The 18,597-nt window shown below is 43.0% G+C and overlaps 2 protein-coding genes across 4 annotated transcripts in view; one reads left to right on the top strand and one right to left on the bottom strand.

The window, feature by feature from the left end:
• Positions 1-2,044: 2,044 nt before the first annotated feature.
• On the top strand, positions 2,045-17,576 carry nipa2 (NIPA magnesium transporter 2). 2 transcript variants are annotated; one of them, XM_060920165.1, is made up of 6 exons: positions 2,045-2,176; positions 2,850-3,083; positions 10,844-10,900; positions 14,724-14,814; positions 15,996-16,156; positions 16,631-17,576. In XM_060920165.1, the coding sequence occupies exons 2-6, from the start codon at positions 2,945-2,947 to the stop codon at positions 17,284-17,286; spliced, it is 1,104 nt and encodes a 367-aa protein (XP_060776148.1). In that variant the 5' UTR covers positions 2,045-2,176; positions 2,850-2,944; the 3' UTR covers positions 17,287-17,576. The 2 variants fall into 2 exon arrangements, with proteins under 2 accessions (XP_060776148.1, XP_060776147.1); XM_060920164.1 differs by lacking the exon at positions 2,045-2,176 and adding an exon at positions 2,425-2,572.
• cyfip1 (cytoplasmic FMR1 interacting protein 1) overlaps positions 17,558-18,597 on the bottom strand; it is a 60,149-nt gene continuing 59,109 nt past the window's right edge. For both annotated transcript variants that reach the window (XM_060920163.1, XM_060920162.1), the window contains exon 31: positions 17,558-18,290. In XM_060920163.1, the coding sequence (XP_060776146.1) occupies positions 18,126-18,290 (165 nt within the window). In that variant the 3' untranslated portion in view covers positions 17,558-18,125. The remainder of the gene's footprint in view (positions 18,291-18,597) is intronic.

The raw sequence follows: 18,597 nt of genomic DNA, 5'->3' as shown, positions 1-18,597 counted from the left end.
ATTCTCTAAAGACAGTGGAGATGATTGGAGACTTCAGGAGAAGCACACCCTTCCCCATCACCCTGTTTGACTCCCCAGTAACCTCTGTGGAGTATTTCCGCTTCCTGGGCACTATAATCACTCAGGACCTCAAGTGGGAGACGAATATTTGCTCTCTCACCAAGAAAGCACAGCAGAGGATGTTCTTCCTGTGGCAGTTGAAGAAGCTTGATCTGCCAAAGACAATGATGGTGCACTTTTACACCGCTATCGCCGAGTCCATCCTGAACTCCTCCATCACCATCTGGTATGCTGCTGCCACTGTCAGGGACGAGGGCAGACTGCAGCGGATCATTCACTCTGCTGAGAGGATGATTTGGCTGTAACCTTCCATCTCTTCAGGACCTGTACGAGTCCAGGACCCTGAGGAGAGCAGAAAGGATTGTGGCCGACCCCTCTCACCCCAGATACAAACTTTTTGAACCACTCCTCTCTGGCAGGAGGTTGCGGTCCATTAGAACCAAAACCTCACACCATAAAGCCAGCTTTTTCCCCACTGCAGCTTCCTCATCAATAAGGCCTGAGACCCCACTGACTCTAACCTCACACTTTCAATCTGTAACATTAATGCACTTCGTCTCTGAACTGCCATTTTGCACATTTCAAGGTCATCTTCATTCTGTGAACTTTTATTGCACATACTGGTACACACTGTACAGCTTGGCTATTTATTTAACCCACTGCACATAATGTCTTCTTCTCACACATTCATATTATGACTCTTCTCCATCTTCATCATGTGACCTGTTTTTGCACATTCCGAACATACTGTACAGCTTGGACTTCAACAACTCATGCACGTACCCCTTAGATATGTCCACTTTTCAAATTTGTATATTTTAGATTCTTCTTGTTTTTAATTCTATGTATATAACTACTTTTGTTTTGTCTTTTTTTAAATTATATCTTAACTATTCAAGCACCAACCACCAAAGCAAATTCCTTGTATGTGAGAACATACTTGGCATTAAACTTGATTCTGATTCTGATTTTATTTAAGTGTGAGTGGTGTGACAAGTGGCTCCATTTCAGTATTATGAACTTTTTGGTATAACGAATTATTTGGATGTCCTCCCAAGGAGTTCATTATAGTGGGGTTACAGCATATTTTATTTCCTGTTTATTTACAGTGTGGGGCGGCACGGTGATGTAGTGGTTAGCACTGTCGCCTCACAGCAAGAAGGTCTGGGTTCGAGCCCCATGGCCGGCGAGGGCCTTTCTGTGCGGAGTTTGCATGTTCTCCCCGTGTCCGCGTGGGTTTCCTCCGGGTGCTCCGGTTTCCCCCACAGTCCAAAGACATGCAGGTTAGGTTAACTGGTGACTCTACATTGACCGTAGGTGTGAATGTGAGTGTGAATGGTTGTCTGTGTCTATGTGTCAGCCCTGTGATGACCTGGCGACTTGTCCAGGGTGTACCCCGCCTTTCGCCCGTAGTCAGCTGGGATAGGCTCCAGCTTGCCTGCGACCCTGTAGAACAGGATAAAGCGGCTAGAGATAATGAGATGAGATGAACTTTCACTTGTATCAGAGTAACATTTGACCAGTGGGATCTGTACTTTGACTTAAGTAATGAAGCTGGGGACTCTGAATAACAGTGCTATAAAGAAATGTAAGGAATGGGGGTAAAGGTGAGAATATAAGAAGAAGGAATGAAAGGGGAAAAGTCAGGAGATACTTTTATTGTGGCAAGTTTGATCGGATACGACGGTTTAACACATAAGCCAAAGACACGTGATAGGAGTGGTAAGATGGCGGCCAGATGGCTTCACTCTGATGAGCCTGTGAGCTCTCCAGCTCAGTGGCTGGAACACATAAACCAAATTATTTATTATTATTATTTATTTATTTTAATTTATTAGTGGTCTATGGTGGCCAGATTGCGTCACTCGCCTGTACAGCGCGGATTGGACAATGAGCTCTTACGTAGATTATCAGTGGTTGCGCAGCCGCTTGTATGCCCGTCGACCAATCAGAGCAGACCCTTGTTTGCACATGCGCACCTCGATGTCCCTGATACCGTTCGGAGGATGGGTTCTTTAGCGAGTTCCTAGCTGCGACAACCAAGCACAGAAAAATACTCGAAATGAAGCTTCTGCTGTCCGGACACTGTTTGTATTGATCACTGGAAAATAAACAGGTATTTATTTTTGAGTGAATCTTTTACAATGGTGGGTTTTTAAACACTGTAAAGCGGTTCCGGAATCCGCTTAGTCGAGTTAGCGGTTAGCTTCGTGGGCTAGTTCTGAAGCGCATACTAGCGTGCTAAGTAGTATGGAAGTGGCTCGCGCGCTGCGTTCTGTTCTCGCGCACTACGCTGTCAGGGAGGGCGGAACCCAGCGGGTTACGTCACAGGAGGCGCTTCCTGTATTTCAGCTGCGAACGCGCACAAGCGTAAGCACACGCACGAGCGCGCGCGCCGTTCTCTCTCTCTCTCTCTCTGTGTGTGTAGCGTGTTTATTTATTTATTTATGTGTCATGAATGAAACAGAATTGAGTGATGTATGCGATGTTTGTACACTTTGCTATCGCAATGGTAAGCTTTTATTATTTTTTATTTGCTGTTTTTATTTCATTTTGTACAGGACGTTGATTTAATGTTTCTTAGGAAAAGCTTCAGTCTTTAAAACTTGTAAATAATAACACTGGATTAGAATAGAGTAGAGGGTAGAATACAGTAGGGGGTAGAAATGTTGTACCATTAACTAGGAATTCTGTCATTTCTCGTTATTTAACTCCACAAAGCCATTATGTTTTATTATTATTATGATTACTAATGAATTGTTGATTATTTTTTTCTTCTTCTGCATCAGGTTCTTCAGGTGTCCTGTCCGGACTCGAGTGCTCCAGAGGAGGAGGACGGTTCCTGTGCTCGCTGCTCAATGTGACAGCGGAAAGTGCTTTTGCCATGGGTCAGGAGCGAGGCAGATACGATTTCTACATCGGCCTGGCTTTGGCCATCAGCTCCAGTTTGTTTATCGGAGGAAGTTTCATACTGAAGAAGAAAGGACTGCTGAGACTCGCCCGGAAAGGCTCCATGCGAGCAGGTAACATCACAGAGTTCCCTTTTTTCTGGATTTTCTATTTGAATTTTCTTATTAATCAGAATAAAGTGTTGGCAATGGCATCGTGATTCCAGTAGATTAATAATAAAAATTAGCTTTTTATTGTATTAGACTTTTTTGCAAGTAGATAATTATACTCGTTGGCAATAACGTGTGTGTATATCTTTCAGTGGATTAGTTAATTTGTTTTTTGTTATATATTCATAGACATATTTTTAAATTTTCTTTCATTTTAATTATTGTTAAGCGCTTTAGAGTACTGTGTATATATAATGTGCTGTAAAAATAGTTATTATATAATAATAATGATGATGATGTCTGGAATTAAAACGCTTAAAATTCCCAATTTATTCTTCACTTATTCCTCTTAAAGTGTGTTGTTAAGTTGACACAGTAAAACTAATAGATGGAGAGTCCAGGAGTCCCGGGAGTGGGTTTGAGTCCCTGGAGTTGTAAAGGAACTTGTATGGACGAGTGTTTCGGAATTCAGGAAATATTATTTTGTTGTCTTTAGATATTCTTTTATTATCTGCACTAACACATGTCAAAACAATGTTTTCCAAATTGTGGTCTTGGGAATTTTAGTATCATGCTTCTGGTCTCAGATTTTCTTCTTGGATTTCTGGAATTACAGTTTCGTTTTGTCAGTCAGTTCTCAGAGGTGGTTGACAGAATACGGATCGATCACGGATTACGGATAATGGAAATATAATAAAAAAAGGATACAAAATACAGAGTGGTTATGGATTTTAATACGGATGCTAATAATTTACAGACCGGTCACAGACATTTCAGTATATTACAAATTGGTTCCTGATTTCGTACGGATGATGCATCACAGATAAAAAAAAAAAAAATTTAAGAAGTCTAAAACAATTTAAATGTTTGTTCTGCCGAAGTTCTTAATTAAAATATCTTACCTGCATTTATATGTTTATTAATTTACCCTTGATGTTTCACGGAAAATCACCATATATCCGTGAATAAGAGATGTGCTTTATATTATATATGTTTTATTTTCCATGAATCCGTATTCTGTGACTCATCAATGGTTCTTCTTGGAGTTCTGAAAAAAAAAATGTTCTTGGAGTTCTGGCGTTCTAGTTTCTGTGGTGTTAATTCTTGGTCTTGGAATTCTGATCTCAGTGTTTGGTAATTTTGGAAGCTGGTTCTAATTTTCTAATATATTTAGTCTAAATAGTCCTGGAATTCTGGTCTCGAAGTTCTGGAATTATAGAGATCCTGATCCTGTATTATTGCTGTGTAACAGTGTTGGCGGTAAATTGTTTTGGTACAGTATGGAAGCTCAGTTCCAGCGCCAAAGGAAAAGGAGAAAGATAGCATACAGGCACAGATGTCAGGTCTCAGAGTTTGGGAATTCTGGTCTTGTTTTGGTCTTGGTGTTCTGGTCTCTTGGCTTCAGGTTTCTGTTCTTGGAAATCCCCTTCTTGCATTTCTGGAATTAGGGTTTCAGTGTTTTTGTCATTCAGTTCTTGGAGCCCTGGTTTTCCTGTCTGAGAGTTCTGGGAGGAAAAAAAAAAGGTTTTGGATGTCTGGCATTCTGGTTTCTGTGGTGGTAATTTTTGGTCTTGGAATTCTGATCTCGGTGTTTGGTAATTCTGGAAGATGATTCTGATGACTAATGTTTAGTCTATATAGTCTTGGAATTCTGGTCTCTGAGTTCTGGAATTATAGAGATCCAGATCCTGTATTATTGCTGTGTAACAGTGTTGGCGGTAAATTGTTTTGGTACAGTATGGAAGCTCAGTTCCAGCGCCAAAGGAGAAAGATAGCATACAGGCACAGACGTCAGATCTCGGAGTTTGGGAATTCTGGTCTTGTTTTGGTCTGATCTTGGAGTTCTGGCTTGATTGTGGGTTTCATGTGAAAGTGCCCGGGCACTGTAGTGTATTTTAAACATTGAACGCACTGATAAACCATAAGAGCACAGACTCGTACAATTGTCTCATGATGTGACTTCTCGAGTGTGTAGCGTTTAACACTTTACACACCCACGTTCTGTCAGAGAGGTTAAAGCAGGTGTGTGTGTGAGTGCGAGTGAGAGAGTTTTGGACACACTCCTCATTTCGCTTGTTGGTCTTGAGGGCGTGGCTGATTTGTGTATGTTGTAATCCACTTTACCTAACCCTCAGCGTGTCACTGCACCTCGCGGAGTTTCTTCACTCTCATGAGAACGATTGGAGACGGTAAAGAAAGCCGTTGGTGGTGTGTGAACAGGATCATCACGTGTTTGTGAGGCATGTGAACAGACAGCCTGAATTCCTCATACCTTTGTAATGCGTGACTGAAAACAATGTGTGTTTGTTGTTTTGGTTGGTGGGGGTCAAGTCAGGGTGGGATGGAAAACTTTTTATTCTTGCTGTAATATACGTATGGGCCCGTTTGATCTGATCAGCTATGTTGGATAAGACAGCGGTTTTCCAGGCTCCTTATCACTGAAATAAGATGATCTGTGGTGAATATTTTCTAATTGCAGTGCTGAAATGTTCTTGAAAGAACGTATCTCAGGTGCTGCATCAGTATCAGAACGACTCCTGATCACCTGACGCGTTAAAATAAATCAGAACCTGCTGTCTAACTTCATAAAACCTGTTGGGTTCACACCCGAGATCAGTCTTCACACCGAGCACTTGAGTCACCTCGCTAGTGTTGAACAATCGGAGACGTCATGGAACATTTTTCTGAGCTTTGTTTACGTTGGCTGCTGGTTCTGAGTTTCTCACTGAAGATGTTTATCACTTGTAATGGAAGATGCTGTAGTTCTCCAGTCAATCATTAGTCATAAAATACGTCCACGTCACTGCGTTGGAACGCTGTGTGAACTGTAAATAAAAACACAATGCGATGATTTGCAAATCATGGAAACCCTATATTTCATTGAAAATAGTGCAAAGACAACATATCAAATGCTGAAACTGAGAAATTTTGTTTGTTCTTTTGAAAAAAATATATGCTCATTTTGAATTTGATGTCAGCAACACGGTTAAGAAAGTGGTGTGATGGTAACAAAACACCTAATTAGGTTAATTGGCAACAGGTCAGTAAGATGATTGGGTATAAAAAGAGCATCCCGGAGAGGCGGAGTCTCTCAGAAGTAAAGATGGGGCGGGGTTCACCGCTCTGTGAAAGACTGCGTGGGCAAACAGTGCAACAATTTAAGAATAGCGTAACATTCTCAATGTAAAACTGCAAAGAATTTGTGGATCACATCATCTATGGTCCATATCATTAAAAGGTTCAGAGAATCTGGAGAAATCTCTGTATGCGAGAGACAAGGCTGAAAACTGACATTGGATGCCTGTGATCTTCAGGCCTTCAGGAGACACTGCATTAAAAGCAGACACGTGTCTGTAGTGGAAATCACTGTATGGGCTCAGGAACACTTCACAGACGATGGTTTTCTGAAAACACTTCATTACTGCATCCACAAATACAAGTTAGAATAGAATCTTTATTGTCATTGCACATCAGGTATACAATGAAATTGCAGTGCTTCTCCGGCCGGTGCATAATAAATATAAAAAAGAAAAAAACAGTAAAATATTAAAAGAAAACAGTAAAATAAGAAAGGAGTAAAATAGAAATAAGAAAGGAATGTATATTTACACATTACACTAACATACACTCTCTCTTATGAGTTCAGGGACCTGATGGCCCAGGGAAAGAAACTGTTTTTAAGTCTGTTTGTCCTGCTTTTGAGGCACCTGTATCTCCTGCCAGAGGGCATGAGGGTAAACAGGTGCTGTCCTGGGTGTGAGGGGTCAGCAGTGATTTTCCCTCGCTCTCCTGAGACACCGTGTACTAGCGATGTCTTCTAGCGAGGGTAGGAGACTGCCAGTGATGTGTTGTGCAGTTTTAATGACCCTCTGCAGGTTCTTTCTTTCTGCCACAGAGCAGTTGGCGTACCAAGCTGTAATGCAGTACGTCAGGACACTCTCGAAGGTGCTGCGGTAAAAGGCCACTAACAGTTTCTCCTCCAGATGGTTCCTTCTAAGCATCCTTAGGACGTGGAGTCGCTGTCGGGCCTTTTTTTACCACTGCAGATGTGTTGGCAGTCCAGGAGGGGTCCTCGGCTATATGTGTCCCAAGAAACCTGAAGGAGGACACCCGCTGGACACAGTCCCCGTTGATGCTCAGTGGGGCTGGATCCCCCCTGTGTTTCCTGAAGTCAATCACCATCTCCTTAGTTTTGCTGGTGTTGAGCAGCAGGTTGTGTGCAGAACGCCAACCTGCCAGCATGTTGACCTCATCCCTGTACGCAGTCTCATCCTGTCTGTGGATGAGGCCGATGACTGTGGTGTCATCTGCAAATTTAATGATGGTATTGGAGGGGTGGATGGGTGTGCAGTCAAGCGTATACAGGGAATACAGGAGAGGGCTCAGCACACAGCCCTGAGGAGAGCCTGTGCTGAGGGTCAGGGTGGAGGAGCAGGTGGTGCCTACCTTAACCGTTTGAGGGCGGTCAGTCAGGAAGTCTTTGATCCAGGCACAGATGGAGGGGGAGAGAGCAATGTTTGTTAGTCAGCTTTTCCACCAAAATGTCAGGAATAATGGTGTTAAATGCCGAGCTGAAGTCTATGAACAGCATCCTGACGTAGTTCCCTGGCTGCTCGAGGTGGCTGAGTGCTGTGTGCAGAGCTATAGCGATGGTGTCCTCCATCGATCTGTTAGCTCTGTAGGCGAACTGATGTGGGCCCAGGTTTGAGGGGAGACGGTCTTTGATGTGGTGAAGGATGAGCCTCTCAAAGCATTTCATGACTACTGATGTTAAGGCAATAGGTCTGTAGTCATTGGGACACTTTGGGGCAGGAGTCTTTGGGACAGGGATGATGGTAGCTGATTTCAGGCACTGGGGGATAGTAGCCTGTGACAGTGAGAGGTTGAACAACCTGGTCAGGACTCCCCCCAGCTGGTCAGCACAGGCGCAGAGTACTTTCCCGAGTACACCATCTGGTCCGGCTGCTTTCCTGATGTTCAGTCTTCAGCACCTGCCTCACCAGGTGTTCCTGGAGTGTGAGTGTGCTGCGACTGGAGGTCTGTGGTGGTCGTGCAGCTGTGTGCGGAGCCTCTGCTTCGAAGCGGGAGAAGAAACTGTTTAATTCCTCAGCCAGCGATGGTAGTGATGGGTGTGGAGCCTTTGTAGCTGTTGATGCTCTGTAGCCCTTGCCACACCAGCTGTGGGTTATTGTTGGCGAGATGGTCCTCCACTTTCCTCTTATGAGCAGCCTTAGCAGCTTTGATGCCTCTCCGCAGCTCTGCCCTCGCCACGCTGTACTGTTCTCTGTCACCTGACTTGAAGGTGGAGTTTCGGTTTCTCAGGAGTGTCCGGTCATCCATGGTTTTTGGTTGGGGTAGATCCGGATGCGCTTCACCACAGTAACACTGTCAGTGCAGTTCTTTATGTAGAACAGAACAGTCTTTGTGCTCCTGTAGGTCAAGATGATCAAATATGCTCCACTCAGTGCACTCAAAGCAATCTTGAAGCTGGGAGAATGCTCCTTCAGGCCAGGTTTTAATGTTTCTTTATGACAGGTTTGGATTTCTTCCTGAGGGAGGTGTATGCAGGGACCAAGAGCAGTGAAAGATGGTCTGACATGCCCAGGTGAGGGAGGGGTACTGCTCTGTAGGCTTGCTTCAGGTTGGAATAAACATGGTCTAATGTGTTCTTCCGTCTGGTGGAGCACTGTACGTATTGTACGAAATTAGGGAGCACAGTCTTAAGGCAAGCTTGGTTGAAGTCCCCAGCAATAATAAAAGCTCCCTCTGGATGGGCCTGCATTTGTTTATTAACGGTGGTGTACAGCTGAGAGAGCGCTGTGCTCACATTAGCATCTGGTGGGATATACACAGCAGCAATGATCACCGTTGTCAGCTCTCTGGGCTCAGGTTTGTTAAAACCAGATATAAACAATATCCAGAAACCCCGCCCCCTTCTCTGGGCCTGAGCTCTTTTACGATGGACTGAGGCGAAGTGGAAAACTGTCCCGAGGTCTGACGAAACAAAAGTAGAAATTCTTTTTAGAAGTCATGGACACCACGTCCTCCAGGCTAAAGAGGAGAGGGACCATCCGGCTTATCAGTGCACAGCTCAAAAGCAGCATCTGTAATGGTCTGAGGGTGCATTAGTGCACATGACATGGGTAGCTTGTACATTTGGGAAGGCATCATTAATGCTGAATGATATAAACACGTTTCAGAGCAATATGCTGCCATCCAGACTAAATCTTTTTCAGGGAAGGCCTTCCTTCTTTCAGCAAGATAACAAACCGCTTTCTGCACATATTAAAACTGCATGGCTCCGTAGGAAAAGAGTCCAGGTGCTAAACTGGCCTGCTGCAGTCCAGACAAAGGAGACCCCAAACTGTTGAGCAACTGAAATTGTATATCAGGCAAGAATGGAACAACATTTCTCTTTCAAAACTACAGCAAGTGGTCTCCTCAGTTCCCAAATGTTTACAGTGTTGTTAAAAGTAGAGATGATGAAACACAGTGGTAAACACGCCCCGTCCCAACTTTTCTGAAATGTGTTGCTGACATCAAATTCAAAATGAGCATATATTTTGCTCAGTTTCAACATCTGATATGTCGTCTTTGTACTATTTTCAATGAAATATCGGCTTTCCTTGATTTTGCAAATTATTTGCGTGTTCTGTTTTTATTTACAGTTTACACAACATTGTTGCAGTTGCTTGCGTGTCATCTGGAGGTCAAATGTGCATCTCACAGCTCCGCACTTTATTAGGTTTGTGTTTTGAAGTTCAGTGTAGGATCCAGTAGTGCTTTAAAAGTTTGTAAACCCTTTAGAATTTTCTGTATTTCTGCATAAATATGATCTAAAACATGGTCAGATTTTCACACAAGTAGATAAAGAGAACCCAGTTAAACAAATGGGACAAAATATGATACTTGGTTATTTATTGAGGAAAATGATACAATATTATCAGCGAGTGGTAAAAGTAGGTATGTGACCTCCTAGGATTAGGAGTTAATTAGAGTCCGGTGCGAGCGAGCGCACGTGGATGAGCCCCAGCGAAGTTTACAGTGAGCTACACAGCATCGTAGATCACTGAAAGCTCCAGCGCTCTGACAAATCCAAAGATCTGCCGAGAGACCGTTCAGCTTTCTGGGCCTCTGTCACATGCAGGATGTACGCAGGCATGTGACCCTTCTCTCAAAACATTTTCAAAGACGAGAGGAATTCTCTTCATGGTGAGTTTAAAGGAGACAAGATGTTTGACTTCAACGCACCTTTGATGACCTGAAGAGCAGGTAAAACCTGCTGGCAACCGACTGAATACCTTCTGACACGCCTTGTGCAGTAGGAGTGCCGAGGAATCTGTCAGAGTTTGCACTGATGAAGCAAGTCATGGTCTCCATGGTTTGACTCATCTGCTTCGATTTTCTTTCAACGGTTTGAACAGACTGTGTAGTGTGAAGATGGAGAGAAGATGTAGCTCGCAGAAAGGGGGAGAGAGAGAGAGACACAAGTTTGTCATGTATATAAGTTCAGAGAATCTCGTAAGGTGCAGGAGAGTGGTGAAATGGGATCTGAGGGAAGATCTGTTGTTCAGCTCATCAGTAGTATCTCCTCCCCGAAAGTGGAGAAATCCCTCATGTGACATTGTTCGAGTCTCGTTCTGCTGTTGAAGAGCCGTGTGCAGACTTGTACGACCTCTACAATCATGTTATTAAACGCATGTTTGTTTTTCCCCTCTCTCCAGGTCAAGGTGGTCATGCATATCTCAAAGAATGGCTTTGGTGGGCGGGGCTTTTATCAAGTAAGTCACTAGATAATTATTAACTTGTTCAGATTTATATTTTTTCCTCCTGTGTATTCACTTCACTTCAAGTCCTATTAAAAGTAACTCATGTTGGATTGTTTAATGCGAAGGAAATGAATATGCTTATCCTAATTTAAAAATGCCTATGAATATTCACGACTATGCAAAATAGGAAACGCCTACACATATTATATCATCCTCATTAGCTGGTAATAAACGAATCTTGATTAACATTGTACTTTTTCTTACTGATTTATTTAGGAGCACCAGAAATATTTTGGCGTTACCATGACAACCAGGGTTTTGTCCATCATTTAAGGTGGTTTCCAGCTATCACGTCGTCATCCTGGAATGTGTTGCATTATTGGTTTAAAGTATTTTGTGACATCACAAACCAAGCTTGTGTAGCTCCGCCCCGAATCAGTTTTAAATTAATTCTGTGATGTGCTTAAATACACAGCGCCCCTTTGTGTAGAATTTAGAATCATGACTACGAGACCTAATAAGTATGATGGCGTTTTAGGACCATTTTGAGGAAAATATCCGATGGGGGGGAGTCACAATGTTTGGAGTGAATAGTCAAGTTTTTGAGAAAAAAGTAATATTATGAGGAATAAAGTAGCAATATTTTAAGAAGTTAAAACATTTCAAGAAAAAAGTCAATGTTTAGAGAAAAAAAAATCACCAGATTTTGAGAAGTTTCAATGTTTTTGAGGAAAAACTCATATTACTAGAAAAAAGCCGTAACACCGACGCGATGGTACGCATCAGAGCAACGAGAATAAACTCTTTAGTAATCAAGAAACACTTAGTTCCTGTCTGATCATCCCCAGATTATTATATTATTACAACTTTGAAACAGTTGAGCAAGAAATTGCGTTTATTACATGGTTCCTACAGGTTCTTGAAATCCTTGAAAGTTTGTGAATTTGAGGGGGATAAAATGCAGGCCTTGAGCGTTTTTGAAAACATTCATAATTATTCTATCCACATTCACGGGATATGAGCAATTGCGCGCTCTGATTGGCTGCTCTACTACTAGGATATCAGCTCATATACTGTGAGTAGAGAAAAACAAAATGGCAGCACGCGTTACTGAACCAACCGAGGACGAAATAAAAACTCGACTCGAAAACAAAACCCCAAAAAATACAAAAAGGGGGGGAAAAGCAAGAAACTATGGAATAAAAGTATTTGACTGTAAGAACATCTTTTTAAATGTTTTTTTCCAAGAATTATCACATTTTTCACAAATTGCTCCTGTCATTTCGCCGGTTGGTTTACATTCTAGGCAGAAATTATTTCGCCGGATGTTTTGTATAAAGTTTTTATTTATCGAATTTGCTAAAAATGATCCGTTTCTCAAAACTCAGTGAATAAAACAGCTATTCCACTCAACCTTGGTGCTACGCGCCTCATCGTCTGTCAGCTCATGTAAGACTCGATTTCATGGAGTAACTGTTAATTAATCATTGAAAGTCCTTGAATTTGAAGCCCCTCAGATGGCACTGTGTCAAGTCCCGTCATTCATCATTCGCTGATTTTCACCACGTGGGCTCGGGATTAACTTGAGCAAACCTTTGTGAAGCTCTACAATACGGAGTTACGTCCACAGACTTCGCTTAACGTTAGCTTTCTTGCCGCTGTTTAACCTCCATCATTCGACTTCACTCACGCACGCACATGTGACCGTCACACTTTCTTCAGGCAGGTGGTGTTTATTTGTCTATTCACTTGGCGCTAATGAAATAAACAAGCAGATACTGAGCTCTTCAACTCGCACATCGTCTGCCATCACTCTAACGGTCCGTTTGAGAAGTCATGACACGTTCCAGCCTCTGTCTCTGTTTAACTGTGAGCTTTTGTAAAGCCGGCTAGTTTGTAACAGGAATTAACCTTGATCCGTTTCTCAAACTGTGCCGTGTGAGGTTTTTGAATTTGATGTTTAGAAGGAACAAACACAAACGCATGGGTGCAAGTTTTCCGACGTGCCAGAAGCTCCATTTTTTCGGTTCTGAAAAAGTCATTTTTCCAAATTGTGTAAATCCATTGAGATTTTCCCCGGGGGGGGGGGGTATAGGGGTGGCCCTCTCACTGTCTCACTCTCAGCGTATTACCGGGTTACAGTCTCTGCACGAGACAGATCTTTTCATCTCATCTTCGCCACAAACCTCATTCAATTTATACGCCGCTCACCGACTAGCCCGTTGTTTCACGCACGTAGCACGTTGTTCGACCAAACTAACACAGCTATTTCCATGAGTCGCCGTTTCTTTTGGTGCAAGTTAGAACGGTGCTTTTGATTGGCTCACTGTTAACTTCAGCCTTTATAATAAGCCTTATTTCGCTTCCCTCCCTTGCGACAGATCCACGTGCTTTGCCTCTGGTTACTGATCAAAATGAAGTTTTTATCGGAAGGCTCCAATAGAAAAGACATCTAGAAATAAATGGAGATGGGAATGGTTAAGCGAGTGTGACAAAAACGGTGACAAATGGGGAATATGGCTGAGAAAACCGGACGTCCCGGGAGTTGCGTATTGTGACCGCTGTTTAAAGACTATGAAGTCCAGCTCCAGCGGGAAGAAGGGACTTAAGTCACGCCGATGAGACGAATCACTTTTCTGATTTTTGTGCTATGTAGTAATAAGTGAATTCAAAACATTTATTGGTGATTTAAATTGTCGTCTGATATTGTGTGATGTGTAAATGCAATGTGCTTTCTTCTAGAATTGAAATTATTCATCACAAGTATCTGCTTTTATAAACTTTTTTTTTTTTTTTTAAATATTTGATTACCTTTCAATTATTAAATAAAAGTAAGGTAGGTCTTGAAATAAGTTTGTTAGCTTTTTTTATAGGGGCGGCACGGTGTAGTGGTTAGCGCTGTCGCCTCACAGCAAGAAGGTCCTGGGTTCGAGCCCCGGGGCCGGCGAGGGCCTTTCTGTGTGGAGTTTGCATGTTCTCCCCGTGTCCCCGTGGGTTTCCTCCGGGTGCTCCGGTTTCCCCAACAGTCCAAAGACATGCAGGTTAGGTTAACTGGTGACTCTAAATTGAGCGTAGGTGTGAATGTGAGTGTGAATGGTTGTCTGTGTCTATGTGTCAGCCCTGTGATGACCTGGCGACTTGTCCAGGGTGTACCCCGCCTTTCGCTCATAGTCAGCTGGGATAGGCTCCAGCTTGCCTGCGACCCTGTAGAAGGATAAAGCGGCTAGAGATAATGAGATGAGATGAGCTTTTTTATATCATCTTTTCTAATGTGGTTGTTGGGTTGAAAACTCATTTGTAGTCAGTAATGGATTATAAAATATAGATATTTTTGTATATGGAAAAAGCTGAATCTTATTTGCTAAAATCCAGGAGTTTGTGAGGACATCAAGACATGTGGCTCCTTATTTTAACTAGAGCTGTGTATATATTGTAAAAAAAGGTATCACAGCAAAAGCATATTAAAAATGGTTGTTTCAACATTTAAATTGGTAGTTGCTAGATGTTTTGAAATATCAAGCCTTGTACTTGAAATATTATTTCAGATGAACTGATGTGTTAAACATTTGATGTGAATATGCAAATCATATAACTATTAATATTATAAATGTTTGCATGAGCGAACCATTTTAACTTGTAATTTAAATTTTTTTTTCGAGCCCTAAGGGGGGCTCGCCCCCCTTTGTAACCCCCCCGCATGGCTGCGCCATGCACGTCTGACACTCAGACTTTTCAGGTTTTTGATAATTTTATACTTGCACCCATGCAAACGTATGGTTGATTTGATTCTGAGCTACACATTAATCATCAGTGTGATGTGTTGTGGTTTGCGCAGTGGGAGCTGGTGAGGCTGCAAACTTCGCAGCTTATGCGTTTGCTCCTGCGACACTCGTCACTCCGCTCGGGGCTCTCAGCGTGCTTGTGAGGTACGTCTGCACACACACTTCACAGCTAGAGATGATGGTGCTAAAATAAAAACCATTGTATTCTTGTCAAATGATTAACACGCAAAGCTGTCCCGTAAAACGATAAACCAATAACCGTATCAGGATGAGTCACAGATGTGGCAGGAAGTCTTACCACGTCTGTTCTTAGAGACTTTTTTTTTTTTTTATCCATACGCCACCAGAAAGGGTGACGTACAGATTGAGCTCTTTGTTTAATTCATCCGTCAGTCAGTTTATTAATTAGTGTAAAAGTGCAACATAAATTTGAATAGATTTGACTTGCATTTTATTAACATCACCATCTGCCCTTACACACACTCCATATAGAGTGGAGTATTCCTTTAATCCAGTGGTTCTCAACCGGGGGGGCGCGCCCCCCTGGTGGGGCGCGGAGGTACTCCAGGGGGGTCGTGAGTAGGCTTCATGTATGGAGGAAAAAAAAAAATCTGGGGCTAACAGGCTATAGTAGCTAAGCAGATGCAACACATTTACCCATGTCAAAATGCAGGACATTGGACTATTACATACAAATCAATACTATTATAAAATCTATCATCAATCTATCATAAAATCTTGTGTGTAGGTTATTTTAAGCCCGTGACGCGAACATGACGCAACGTCACGTGAGTGAGTCTGCATACTGTGGCCACCGTGTGAGTGCTTGCCACACACACACTAGTCTGGTTTCTTGCCGAGTTAACTCGTGCCGACTCTCGCTAGTCTACTATCATCAATCCATCGATACAGCGCAAAACCCAAACAGTCTTTTTAAAGACTACTACCCCACACTGTATTTTTGCTTTCCCCATTTCAGCTCTACCCAAATAATTTGTTGTTTTCTTACTGCTAGTCTACTATGGATAATGCTACTACTACTACTAATAATAATAATAATGATGATGATAATAATAATAATCTAGCCCAGGGCTAGCTAGCTATCTATCTATCTATCTATCTATCTATCGGTCGATATAAGGTGCTGTAGGTCGGGTGGCGTCACTGCGGGTGAGTGTGTTTGGGGGGGGGATGGGGGCGGGGCGAGAAGAGGGGCCCCCAACTGCAATGAACCAGCTTTGGTGGGGCCCAGGTTGCAAAAGGTTGAGAACCCCTGCTTTAATCTGTACACTGAGTAACGAGGGCGTGTCGGGTGGTTGTTACAGCGCTGTGCTCTCGTCCTACTTCCTGACGGAGAGGTTGAACCTGCACGGGAAGCTGGGCTGCCTGCTGAGCGTGCTCGGCTCCACCACCATGGTGATCCACGCGCCACAGGAGGAGGAGATCGACAGCCTCAATGACATGGGCAAGAAACTGATGAACCCAGGTACGACGCGACGTCACTGGTGAACTTTTCTGGAACGCTCATGGAAGGAGGCTCCAGTTTCAGTCAAGCTGTTACATGACATGAGCTGCTTTTTTTTTTTTTTTTTTTATTATTATATATAAAATGAGAAAGGAAGGACGGGAGCAGGAAATGACTGTTTATAGCTGCTATAATGTAACAATAAACAGATAAAGTATGCTGTAGTGTCAGAGAAATGAAGCACTGAATCCCAAACTACACCCTGTTTGTTTGTTTTGCTGTAATGCCACGCCCCAAACTCTTTTTTTTTTTTTTCTTTTTTTAACCTAAAAACACAGCTTGCAGAGAGACTCGGAACATGAACGCATTTATAAATTTTTTTTTTTTTAATTACTTTGTTGTAAATGCTGGAGAAAAATCTATAAAATGTTTTTTTTATAATAATAGAGGCAGTGTGTTGTTGGCGAGATATTTTTGACCGTTTTCTCTCCACAGGCTTTGCCGCGTTCGCGACATTCGTCATCATCGTGGCTCTGATCTTCATCTGCGTCGTCGGCCCGCGTCACGGCCAAACCAACATCCTGGTGTACATCACCATCTGCTCTGTGATCGGCTCCCTGTCCGTATCGTGCGTGAAGGGTTTGGGCATCGCCATCAAAGAGGTGATCGCTGGGCACGCGGTGCTGAGTAACCCGTTAGCGTGGCTGCTGGTGCTGAGTCTGGTGGTGTGCGTCAGTACGCAGATCAACTACCTGAACAAAGCGCTGGACATCTTTAACACCTCTCTGGTCACGCCCATTTACTACGTCTTCTTCACCACGTCAGTGCTCATGTGTTCCGCCATACTGTTCAAAGAGTGGGAGCACATGGGCTACGACGACATCATCGGGACGCTGAGCGGCTTCTTCACCATCATCATCGGGATTTTCCTCCTGCACGCCTTTAAGGACATCAACATCAGTCTGGCCATGCTGGCCGTCAGTATCAGGAAGGAGGAACGCAACGGGACGATGGTCAACGGAGTCGGGACGCACGCTCATTCCCCGTACGAGCTCCTCGACGAGGAGAGCACCGTGGATTTAGAGGACAGAGAGGTGGGCTCGACGTTCGATTACATCTCCAGGAGAAACGGCAGTATGGCCACGTCTTAGAGTTCGAACTCTGTGTTTAATAATGTGCTGTGTGAACAGTTCCTCTTTTAACATGAAGACAATCAATCAAGAATAGACCTGACTGAGACTTTTTTCTTTCCTACTCTTTCTGCCTTATAGCCGGGGCACCATCATAAGGCTTCATCTCTCTTCCTCGGGTAGCACTGTAAATACTTTTTAAAAGCCTTCACTTCTATCAATGATGCACTGATTTTTAATTTAATCCCCTCCTTCTCCGTTACACCTTGTTAAAATGATTGAAGCAACTTAATAAATGGTAAGTTGTTGTATTTATTGAATTAAAAATCAGACCAATCAAATACAAAAAAGCACATGTTGCTTAGGCAGTTTGTTATTAAAGAAAGAATATATCAGAGGAAACAAACAAAAAAAGGTTTCATGCATACCATCAATCATTCCAACAACACCCCCAAAAGAAATGAATAAAAACCCAACACGTAATCGTGCGCTGAAACCCACTAGGCTGTTTCCCCACAAAGTATAAAACTGATGATTAGCATATTATTAGAATAAGGCACGTACTGGATGTCTAAAACCTGGGACACATCGCATTTCCCTTCACACCTCCCTCCCTCCCTTTGGGTTTGTCTAAACAAAGCATAACCTTTGACAGGAACTGATCTTTGTGACTGCCCCAGAAGCAACTCCTGCCTAAAAGATTTACTGGCTCCATTAAGTAAAGTGTGTAGTCCTAGTGACACATAAGACAAGAAACGAAGGTCTTTTTCCATTGTGATTACTTTTGTTCATGCTTTGCGACTAAACAAACAGCCCCGTGGAGTGAGTGACACCGTAATCAGGCTACAGTACGGTAAATCTCAGTTGCTGGCCAGGGATTGGTGGATGGGTGGCTGGAAGCATCGCACATGTTCCACTGGCATGTTCTCCCCGTCCCCGGATTTCAGGTACTTGTTGAGAATGGTGAAGATCTCGTCGTTCAGAACCTGGAACTTGCGAATGCGGTCCACCATTTTCTTTAATGGCTGCAGAAGAGGAGAATATGGTGAGGAACACATACCACCACAGGGAACCCGGTAATAAGTGCAAGGCAACGGCTCTTAAACTATCAGCCAATGAAATTTGTATCTTTAGCCAGCGCTTATTTTTAATAGTCATACAACGGGACGGTTCTGCTATGATACGCGCGCCACCTGTTGAATACTCCGCACATGTCACTGGGTCGTTCAACAACGGTGGACACCGCACAGCCCAAACCAACGAAAGTAAAGTGTTTATTTAGGGTTTATTGTGGTTTGTTTTAAGTTTAATAACATCTTGTAAATTTTAAAG

Source organism: Neoarius graeffei, chromosome 4 (assembly GCF_027579695.1).
Source record: "Neoarius graeffei isolate fNeoGra1 chromosome 4, fNeoGra1.pri, whole genome shotgun sequence".
In the NCBI taxonomy this organism is placed as follows: Eukaryota; Metazoa; Chordata; class Actinopteri; order Siluriformes; family Ariidae; genus Neoarius; species Neoarius graeffei.
This window is presented reverse-complemented; position numbering and strand designations above follow the sequence as displayed.